Raw genomic sequence first — 12,131 nt, forward strand, 5'->3', positions numbered from 1 at the left:
TTCTTCCATCTCGCTATCAGTATCATCAGAAACAGTCGATATTTGACGTCTGTGTAAACATCAAAAACATAAGACTGGTAGCGCGGCGTAGTGCTGGATTGGCTGAAATATGCCTCTGAAACAAACATTCTCAAGTATATACCACATGGATTGATAAATCGCGACAGTCGCAATCTTGTGGATGTGTAAGCAGCTGTTATCTCTGCATATCACGAAAGAAATGTATAAAATTGCCGGTTCGATGTTGAACGAAAACACTTTTAGGTCTTAGCCTACAGTGTTTTAAAGCCAGTGTGATGGGCATTTAGGTTAAATTATGTCATGACTTATTTGATTCTAAGGAAACGCAGCATTCGACATAGTTTCAAAAGATATATAAAAGAGCCACAGATGATGCTGTTTAATATAGGAAACAAACTTGTAGAGTTTTATTTTGGCAATATTGCATATGAATAGCTAATAATACAAACGTCCAATCAGCATAGTATTATTTCTGGTCTTAAATACCAGTGTTCAGATTTAATATTAACCCCTGATGTGAGTTTGTGAAATGTACACATCTTGTAACGTTCTTATCAATATTGGTTTATTTTTTGTTAGAAGTTCGCATGTTTGACACTTTCAGCAAATTACCTAGCATGTATTAAAACCCAGTTTGAGAAAACATATTACAACATAGAAATGTCGTATTTGGCTGCATTCGTGACTTCAACATGCTGTTTCCAAAAATAATAATCATGCAGCTGTTATTGCACAGTGAAACTATGAAGCCAGAAGTTATTTCTCAATGTAATGGAATTTTTATGAAGATTTCGCTGCATTGAAATTCCGACAGTGAAAATATCCATACCATGCCGGAAGAAAATCTGTCTTCGAAGTTTGTATATTAAGCTTCAGCAACTCAAAATTCAGCGTTTGCGATCTCGCACATTATGGATATTTTTAAAGATAGACGAATTAAACAATAAATCAATTTATGATGATTTATATTCATTCTGAAATCATGACGAGCGGATATTTGCTACAGTTATTTTGTCATGTTATTTTTAATTCTGTAGCAACAATAACAAAAGGACTATGCTGAACTTACTATGCAACCAAAAGTAAATAAAAAGTAAAGAATATAATTTAATACAATTATATAATAATCAGCTAAAAGATGAACACATGAGGTTTCGAATTAAAACTAGTAGAGACCGGGTAGAAATTCAGAATCTGATTCTGCAACACGTCTTTCTGAATATAAATCATCTATCACACTCTTGCTGTTAAGGAAGCACCTGTTTGTTGACAGTGTGTTGGCCTTGTAGAAAATCAAAAAGATTTTTATATCTAACGTGTTTACTGGCTGCAAGAAGGAAGTGTATTGTGCAAACACATTTCGTTCTCCAGCTATTGAGAAAATAATTAAAGTGAAGCGACAGAAAAGGAAATAACAGGAAGTGAGGATGAATCGCAGTACACGGAAAGGCTTGACGTTACTAAACACCGTTTTCGGTCCGAATGCGATACAGATAGCAAACACAGTATGTAATTGCTATTTCCAGCAACACGGTTATAATTATTGGACGAAAGATGGCATGAAAGTAAAAATTTCGTTATAAACAGAGTTGTCGGAGCTTCATAAGATGACGCAGTGAACGAACGATAAAATAAACTCTTGCAGGATATGAAGTAAAAAATTTGTGATCAACACCAGAAAATTCTTCTGACTGAAATTGCGGATGAAATTCTTTTGGGATATTGCTAAAATGAGAATGATAACTTGAAAAATAACTAATTGCCATAACAAAAGTTAAGGGGAAATCAAGAAGTAAAAACAGTTTGCATGCGCAGCCATTTTATTAGCATGTCAAGAAATTGCTCTCACTCTCATAAGATATTACGTTGTTCGTGGAGTTTATTACAAGGGTGAATAGATCAAAAACGCTTCGTGATTTTAAAACACTATTATTATAGACCACAACAGTTGAAAAGGCAAGCCCAAAATGGTTGAATTTGAAATTATCTTCATCCGCATTACATATAATTCGAACGTCTTCCCATGGGATTACCACATTTCTTATTATCTGAAAATTCGTTTCATATAATGAAGCAGCAAGACAGCTCTGTTTCTTCTTAGATAGCATTAAGAAATCTATGGATCGATTGAAAAGGCAAGTGAGATTACTTTGAAAAATAATACCTAAAAGGTCATATATATATTTAATGAAATCTCGAAAGATAAATTTATAGATTAAAGTTTAAAAAATAAACCTTTACTCTTTGATTCTCATCGTTGAAATAATTTATAAAGTTGTAAGTTAATACTAATTGCAGTAGTTCCTCATACGAGTATTAGGAGCAAATAGTGTTAAGGGTATTGAAGACGTTACAAAGGATACAGCAACCAGTATAATCATGGAGTACTTTTAAAGTTTAAAGCCGCGTCTTCTATCCCCGGGCAAAGTATTCTCGTAACTGTTATTATCTATAGGTTCAACTAAGTGAAAAGAAATTCTCGATCATCAGGATTTCCTGTACATGAAGCAATTGCGTCATTCGCTTAAAAAAGATGTTTTTTCTGGAAGCTACTTCCAACACAATCTGGGTCAAAGAAGTGGTTTTGAGAACACAGATACTTTATCCTAGTAAGTAAACCCTGAGGAAAAACTGGCATCCTACTCTAGTGTTAGAGAATAGGACGGGTGAAATCTTTTGGAACTTTGCGTTATTAAAGTGTGTTAACAAAACAAGACATCGAAGAAAAAAGAGACAAACATCGAGAGAGGGGGAAACACCCAGAGAGAAAAGGGGATGGTGCAGTACAGTGTCTGAAATCAATTCCATGATTTTAAGAAAGAAAGATGCCTTCAGGGTACAAGAGTAACGAAGTAAAAAAAAAAAAAGAAGAAAAAAAAACTACTGATATCGAAGCGCTGGCGAAATGGCGCGCGCTCTGAACGCTCCTAACAGTGCAGGTCGAATCAATTTCTCGTTGATTTCATTTTCTAGCTATCTCACATTCTCGGGGATTATCACGCATGGTGGAAGATGGTGGTTGTGATAGGAACAAAATTTTCCCTTGAATCATCCAGATATTCAATAAGTGTCTGAGAAAGTGACTGGAAACTTAGAAGTGGGGGAAAGGAATCGATCTGAACAATTTCTCGTCTCAACTACTGTGAGGAAATGATATTTCGACTTGCGCGTCACTGTCAAGAGACGTGGAAGGGATCTAGATGGGATCTGCAGGTATTGGAAATCTCTTGTGCATGAAAACAGAAAATAGTTCGTAGACATACAGAGCTCGCTAGTAATCAGGATATGCAGATTGCTTTTTTACTGCGGAATTTTTTGTCATTAGCGGATGATCTATCGCTGAAATCTTTCGACTTAATGGATTATGAAATAAACAATTTACAAAAGCACGGACTGAGTTTCCGAAGTGCAATTTTGAAGCCTTACTCTATATTGAAAATGTTTCCGAATTAGGTTGAAATCTCAATAACTGAGACACGGAAATATTGAAGACCATGTTCAAAGGAAAAAGTGTAGCTGAAATTACATTATTAGCACCGATATTTGCAAGAATTCCTAATAGTTTATGAAATGGAAGTGTAGGGAAGGGATATGTATTTGCCATTTCAGCAGTGTTACGGTTATCTTTCATTTCTGAAAGGTGTTAAAATACACATTTTAGAAAATAGCATCTGTAAAAGTATTTTATAACTTTGGCTCTCGTGTACAATCTCTCTAAACTGAATCGAAACGTAATAATTTAATGGTTTTAATTTTGTTGTTAGTTCGTAACGCGAAATACTCCGTCTTATTCTAATTTTCATTGTGAACAGTATTAATTTCATTCTTCATTCATTCTTTAGACTCCGTTGCTTAGTAGATCCGCACGTGCGTTTGAAAAATCGAAACGTCGAAATATTTAAGTTGATTAATAATATTGTAATTTTTTTCATTTGAAAGTGAATTTGCCATGATTGTGTGAGAGTGGTAGGTTATTATTCTTTCCTTTCCTTACTCGACAGACACACGCCCACGGGTAGGCACATATGCCTGTACTATAGTGCAGGCTCGGTTTCCCGAGTGTATACTGTCTGTTCTCCAGCGAAAAGGCTGCAAGTTGGAAACCTACCATTGGCTTAGATGTTTTTTATTATTATTGGCCTTCCAAGGAAGGCTTTCTGACATCCAGAATGACAACAGCATGAACTTCACGAGTTACGACAATAACTCGACGATACATGTAATTGGTATGATGTGTGTTAGAAGTTAGTTTTGTGTGTGTGTGTGTGTGTGTGTGTGTGTGTGTGTGTGTGTGTGTGTGTGTGTGTGTGTGTGTGTGTGTGTGTGTGTGTGTGTGTGCGCGTGTGTATTGTCTCAATAAAGCAATACGAGTACCACCATTGCGGTTTAAAATTAATAACATTTTTAGAAAGATATTGTTATTAAATTTAAAAAAAAAATCTAAATATCTTAATTTGCTGTCTAAATTCCGATCTATTTAGAAGTGGGTTGTAATCAAATATATTGTTATAATGTCAGATATTATACTCAGTGTTGCAATAGTCACATATGCTGATTTAGTTGGAGTTGATTGGATTTTCAGGCTTACAATATTCATAAATGTTCGTAAACGTTCAATAATAATCAAATATAATCTGAATTTTGATTATTATTACTGCATGCGATCAGGAAAGGGAGAGACTTTGTTAAACTGTAAATATCAATGATTTTTCCAACGAATGTGAATATATTAAGCAATAAACTAGTAAAAAAAACTTCCAGAGTAAAGAGTTTCCTTTTGCTTTTTTTTAAATGCTTTATTTACGAGTTATCGATTCATTGAATGAGAAATTGATGTCAGCAATTCACTTATAGATCGTAGTTGATGGATGGGAGTTGGTTCACCTTGCCATGAATCAAGATTGATAGAATGATTAATGGATATTCCGCCCTCCGAGACTCCATATCTAAAGGGAAGTGACGTAAATATATTCTGACTGTCGGTTCTGCACACTAAGTAGCTTATAGAAATTCAGATAAAATTACGAAGCAGCCTCCGTAGAATTCTCCGTAGAAAGCAACAAACGAATACTGTGTGTGCTCTGAACTTGAAATACTTGTAATGAACATATCAAACTTTCAACATCTCGCAGTGTTTTCGGAAACTTCTAATTTGTGAGCCCGTTAAGAGTTGCACTGTTTTTTATTTTTTTAATAATGTACACCTAGAGACAATGGTTTATACAAATCTGAGATATTCTTTTTTTATGTCAGATTTGTTTTATCCACATTCCATATTCGTAGAACTATGCAGACTAGTTTTGTGTTTGTGGGTAGGGGTGATATACATTGTCGACACTTGGTCACTTAACATTTGCTTTTCTATAGAAAATTGATTTTCCCATTTTATATGCATTGACCATAGGTGGCTGAATTTTCTTCTCCTCATTATAAAGAAAATTCTCCGAAAAGAACCTTCCCTTAATGATAGAAAGCATTAAAACCTGAAACATTCCCCTTGTTTGTTGAAACTCGGTTTCAAGATTATATTTTTGACTCCGTTTCAACAAATACCGGTGCTTGTTCTATTAATATTGAAAATATTACTGATTGAAATGATATAAAATTAGAAGATGTAAAACTATTACCAGCTGGCTAATTAAATTATAGCAATCAATTTCGACTTGTAAGGAATATTTCAGCATCCATTTGGTGGAGTGGGAGAAGATATTTATTTCAACAAGCTCGCAGAATTTTTTTAAAATCCGTTCTATCTTAATACATGAAGAATCAACATCACTAGTCTTAAAATGTTCTTCATAAAGTATATTAAACAAAATTCCAATTTTGAATTCTTACCTCTTAGAACAGTAGAAGTTATGGTTACACCATCGTCTCGTTTCCATGAGACAAAACTAACGTAATCTCGAACGAATGTTGGCACAAGACAACGGAGAACAGCAGTATTTCCTTTCACAACAAATTCGTCGTACACCTGAACCTTGTATTTCCTTTGGACCACTGAAAGTAAGAAAACATAATCTGTTAGCCCTCCAAAAACTAATCTTCCTCTTTGATTGCATTTTTGATATTATTAAAAAACGTTGGTCTACGCTTATAAATATTTATTGCAATATTCGTTGCATAGGACAGAGAGAGATTCCTTACCGTGATTTAAATTAATGCGATTCAAATAATATTAGGTTGTTGAAGGTAAACGAAAAAACCTCTACTATGGAATTCATGAAATAACTACGCACGGTACAGTACAGTACTGTATATAACTGATAGCAATTTCAAGTTGTGGCATCACGTTAACATGAGGAAAAAACGACTAGCAGAAAAAAAATGTCTAAGTCCTATATATCTCCAATTACGTAAGGCATCACTTAGTTCTAGAATTGTTTGCTTAAATATAATAGAATAGAATAGAACTGTTGCTTAGTTTTAATTACTATGAACACAGCAAATTTTGATTACTGAATGGCATGTTCTAGCCAAACTGCAAATAGAAAGCCGGAAGTTAGTTGCAATTCTACTGGCATTGCCTTTTAAATACTTGTGTATTATTTTCAGGTGTAATTATGCTCAGTTTGCGGGGAGAATTTAGATTCTCAGTAAATATCGAGAATGTAAATTCTCCTCTATAATTATGATTAAAGAATGTCTGAAAAATAGAAACCTACTTTTTTATGTATTATCCACGAAATGTTGAACATCTATCGTACATTAATACTGCGAGTGGGAGAAATGCGAGATAATCTGGGAATCCTGCTATGAAGACCAAACTTTTTCGAACAACTTCGAGCCTGGAATAAGCAAGATGTTGATGGTTTCTGGGCATTTGATTCATTCTCTTTTTTTCTTTTTTATGAAATGGTGATGAGATTTTTTTAAAACCAAATATCGCTTATTTTTTTGCAGGAGTCAGTAAAACTGTCGAGGTGTCACCAGATGAAACTGTTACTTCGACATATTACATTTTCCCTTTTTCCACAATTCCCCACTGTGGTCAGAATTTCTAAATACAATTTCTAAAATTGAAGTTGTTTGAAGAATTGGCACTGCATAATTGTCTACGAACGGAAGCAACATTATCCCCTTCCCACACACACACCCAGAGATGCCAGTCTTCTTACAGAATCTTCAGCGTTAAATACACGTGTTTTTACAAATACAATTCTCATCTTTCATTTATTAATTTTCATTAATTATGTTGAATATAATAATTTACATTTGACAGATTACTTCTGTTTAAATATATCACGAATATCATCTTTGAATAAAAGTAGCGGGATGATAATAATTAACTTTGAATCCAAGATATTGCAGATCGAATTTTAGCACTAAGGATTTTCGAGCTTACTGACTGGTTACAGTACTTGGATTAGGCGTCACTAGCATGATGACCCTTGAGGTACGATAAATCCGCTCAGTACACTCCATGGAGCAGTCAGCAGAACGAATCCACATTCGCATTTTGGTTGAAAAAAAGACCGAAGTTCGAATCCATTCTGAAACGCAGGAAGTTATAAGGGCAGGATTTTCCTTCCTAAAATTCGAGGTTTCTCATCCTCGAATTTGATTCTTCGGGAGTGGGGGGGGGAGCAAAGGTAAGTCTAGTAGCTTTCACCATTATTGTGCACAAATATCAACATTTTGGGGAAATAATGAGGAATTAAAATATAATAATAATAAACAAGCCCACATATATACGTGTATTTGAGATGAACATATAGTACTTATACGGACAGTGAGAAATAAGAATTTGTCTACGATAAGTAAATGGCTGATCAGCATACAGTCGATAGATGGATTGAACCAGAATCTGTTCTTTTTTGGAGATTGCAGCATTTATAAGTATTTTCAAGTACACTTCTTCCAACATAAAACTATTTATTTATAGAAAGAAGGATTTTTTTTTTTTTTTTTTTTTTTTTTTTTTTTTTTTTTTTTTTTAAGCACAACATAATTGACCTGAGTATTATCATCAGATCAGCAAAAATATATTGTTTTATCGAGTAAGAAGACCTTAAATGGTAAGAGGTAAGGAAGTGAGCAGCTCAGTGAACATATTAGCTTTATGATCATACTAATATATACAAAAAAGTAATAAATAAACAAAAATCTCGGTGTATACGGAAGAAGATGATAGCTACCCATTACAACAAGTAGAGAAAAAACTTCGGGAACACTTTGTTCCCGAAGTGTTTTTGGAAATGTAGGATCATTTGTCATTAGTAACGTCAAGAGCTATTTCTAGATCAACTCAGATTTTTTTCTGGCACATATCCAAACTAAGGTATCATAATCAAGAGATCCTTTCTAAATTGACATCAGCACAATCTTCTGGAGTGTTAGTTACAAGAATAACTTTCAGTTGCGAAAACGCTGGATTATTAATTAATTTCTCTCATATTTTGAAGAGACCAGTAAGACGATAATTCTATGCCAATGATTTCTCTTTCTAGAAATGCCTGTCTACGAATATGCATCCATATGGGTTGACTTTTATTACTAGTCAAAATGAACCGTATTTTCTTTCAACCAAGCCGTTAAAACTGAAACCCTAGAGAATAGACTTAATTAAATGACATAATAAACTATTCCCATGGTTTACTTGCTTTAGCTGTAATCCAGCTTGACGTATACATCGAAATGTTTCAGTCCAGATATAACAACTCAGACGTGTGTACCGTGCACAGAATTATTACTTTTATTATTAGCTAATAAATTAACTTATTGACAACACTTTCTCGAGTTTAAAATGAAATATCAAATCCTATATAACAACGTCTTTACTTTGATGAATCAACTGTTTAAGGTGCATTAATTTTTGCGCAAGGTTGAGCAAGAGCGCTGTGACTCCGTTAACTTGATGTAGCCATTGGCTGTGCTCACCTCGGGTTAACGCATTAGCCCGCAATCCCGCAAGACATAATGAACGGCAGACTCCAAGCCAGTTCGTCACTTTTCATTTGTTATCTGAGATTCTTTTATTTTTATGTGCAGAAAAATTTCGACCATTTCTCCATGCGGTAAGCTGTTAATATCCAAATGTTTTTTGTATGACCTCTTTGTTAGATACGGTAAATAATGTCTGGAAAAACAATCTAAGGATTGCTTTCGGTGAACTATTATAAAATGATCATTTTCCAAACAAAATGAATGCACCTTCCCATCTTTAAAAGATCCATCTTAAAACGGTAAGAATCAAACTTCTTGAATCTCTTACTTCCACTCTGTCTTCCATATATAGTGGAAGTAAGAGATTCAAGAAGTTTGATTCTTACCGTTTTAAGATGGATCTTTTACTGAAATCACTATTCTAATTTTATTGCCAGTAGATCCACCAGTCGGTTACGTTCCAAGCATCGTAGTAATATGATTGATGTATTCCAATATAATTCCCACGCCTGATTTAAATTGATTTATAAATTAGATAATTGCATCCGTATTTTCTTTTCAACTTTTATTCTGCCACTTGGCTACTGAAGAAAATTCCATACATCTTAAATATAAAGACCCAACAGGCTTCATTTCGGCGATATAAACATTAATTAAATTAAGGGGATATTAGATCCCACATTGTTTTAAAACCGAATAAGAAACTCAAAGATTGGAATCAGAGAGTTTCATGCCGAATATAGTATAAAAAACTATAAAAGTATCGGCGAATACTAGCGTGAGCTAATGCAAGTAGTCCTAGAACGTAGTACAAACACGGGCAACTCGTTGCAAAGGTGGGTAAAGTTCGTATCGCTATTCTTGGTATTTTCCATAATGTAAAAACACATTTCCTAGGAAATGTGTTTTTTAATTAAATATTTTCCATAATATTTTCCAGAAATGTGTTTTTACATTATGGAAAATACCAAGAATAGCGATCTGAACTTTACCCACCTTTGCAACGAGTTGCCCGTGTTTGTACTACGTTCTAGGACTACTTGCATTAGCTCACGCTAGTATTCGCCGATACTTTTAAAGTTTTTTTTATACTATATTCGGCATGAAACTCTGATTCCAATCTTTGAGTTTCTTATTCGGTTTTAAAACAATGTGGGATTTAATATCCCCTTAATTTAAATAATTCCATACATCTATTTCAAAGTTGATTGTCTTTTTATTTCAGTTGAATTTTTCCATTAACTTGAAGAATCACTTGCATGTTGTGTTTTATTCTTTTAAATGTTCTCTATCCAATTGAAGTTTTGCATATAACCTAAAATATATTCCTTTCGTTATTATACTTTTTCCTTGACCCTGGTGTCACCTCACTGGATTTACTTCGCTTCGCTCATTCAAGCTGAGCAACAAAATGCCGACCATTCCTTTATCCGATACTACGCTATTCAGTATCACCTGCACACAGAGATCTCTCAGAATGCGATAAGAATATTTTGGAAAGCGACGAGAATTGCCCAAATACCTTTGCACTTGCTTTGCCTGTTCGAGGAAAGTATTTCAAAATGAAGATTTGAAGCACCTCATTATTCTGCCCGGATTCATATATAGCTCCGAGGAAATATTTCCTAGTGCTTGGAATGTCGTTTCAATTGCGAAATAATTTAACACGAGTCAGTGAAACACGTGCCAGAACATGATACCGTCAGTGTGAGACATTTGGCGCATATTACCATATGCGCGTCAAATCGATAAATGCGTGTGAAAAATCTCACCATATCCGCCAATACACACTTGAATTGTTAAGTTTCGTCTTCTTTTTTTTTTTTTAAATTAATCTGCGCAGTGATTGTTATTCACTTTCGTCTTTGATCAGGTCACTTGCGATTGCATGCTCAAAGCTGAAATTTTATTCATCTAATTCGTCTAACGTTGTGAAGAAACAACATTAAAATTAATCGCTCTATCCAAAAGAGTGCATTTGATGATTTTTATATAACGGAAATAAGAGAGAAAATACTTTCATTTTGAAGACTAACCTGAAACAATCGCATGAAAGCTACATGAACATTCTCAAGTACATCAAAGTTTAATTAATTAATCTTTTCCCTTGATATTTCCTCAGGTTCACGTCAGTTCCTCCGGAAGTCACATGGTGCTTTTTTTTCATATTATCTGAGTTAGAAAACAAAAAGCATAAGATGATCATATTTGGCTGCATTGTTTCCAGGCACCCGCAATCTGAAAACAGAACTGCTTCCAAACATCCACATGCCGATGGCGGCGGACGGCCGTGACAGATTACTAATGGTACCACTTTAAGGACGATCCTACGGTTCACTGGCACTAAAGCGCCCCTTTAACAACAGGGTGATGAGCTGTCACACGGTAATTTTCAGATTACCGTGTAACCCATCTGTCGAGAAGTTCTGGAGGTAATCACTTCCCTCAAGCTCGAGTAGAGAAGTTCACTCTAGTTTTGGAACACTGACAGTTAAATGCACACACTATATCAAAGAGTTGGCTAGAGAGAGAAAGAGAGAATAATAGCTGTTATAACTGTTTACTGTTATCGGTATATTACGTTTCATGCTATCTTCACTAACTTCGCAGTTGTTTTGAATATACTCGTGCAAATAGTGTCACGCTTTCATTGTTGACTAGCAAATCAGCATGACTTAATGGTGTGTGGAAAATGTTATAAATTCCTAAAATAATTTCGTTTTTAGCAGTGGACTCTTATTATAATAAGAATGCATGACTTCCAATAGATTTCCAACAAATTAAAATGAAATGTCCTTAAAGGTTGCTTTTATGGTTCCTACTAAACTGAATCAGATCTTATTGTGTCACGTCATGGAATCTCCAGGTTTAGTATTTGTTGTTGTCGTGTGGGGTTACCCCCCCCCCCCCCCAATTTTCCTCATCCCTCCCTTAGGACCGATTGAGGTTGTGTCCTCCCATGAGAGACTTGTATTTTGACTGTAATCCATGTGTGTGTGTGTTCACGGGCCGGTTTGCCTGTTCTAGGGGACGATACATCAGAGCAGAGTTTCCTGGAGAACTCCCACCTCTGTCACCGTATGAGACCGGCTAACTCATCTTTAGTCGAAAGAAACCAGATAAAGGTTCCTCACGTTATAGACGGGAATCGAATCCACGTCTTTCCGCCCAAAGGGTTTCGTCTATTCCGACTGAGCTACGGAGGCTCTGGTTTAGTATTTAAA

The 12,131-nt window shown here is 34.9% G+C and overlaps 1 protein-coding gene across 1 annotated transcript in view; it reads right to left on the bottom strand.

Moving 5' to 3' along the window:
• The window catches only part of LOC150094607 (cell adhesion molecule Dscam1-like), a 198,716-nt gene that overhangs the window by 124,821 nt on the left and 61,764 nt on the right, over positions 1-12,131 (bottom strand). Inside the window, exon 3 of the mRNA XM_090411603.1 lies at positions 5,860-6,021. Coding sequence (XP_090267729.1) covers positions 5,860-6,021 — 162 coding nt within the window. The remainder of the gene's footprint in view (positions 1-5,859; positions 6,022-12,131) is intronic.

This window comes from Typopeltis vanoorti, chromosome 21, assembly GCF_054136105.1.
Source record: "Typopeltis vanoorti isolate ZY-2024b chromosome 21, IOZ_Tvanoo_1.0, whole genome shotgun sequence".
Classification (NCBI taxonomy): domain Eukaryota; kingdom Metazoa; phylum Arthropoda; class Arachnida; order Uropygi; family Thelyphonidae; genus Typopeltis; species Typopeltis vanoorti.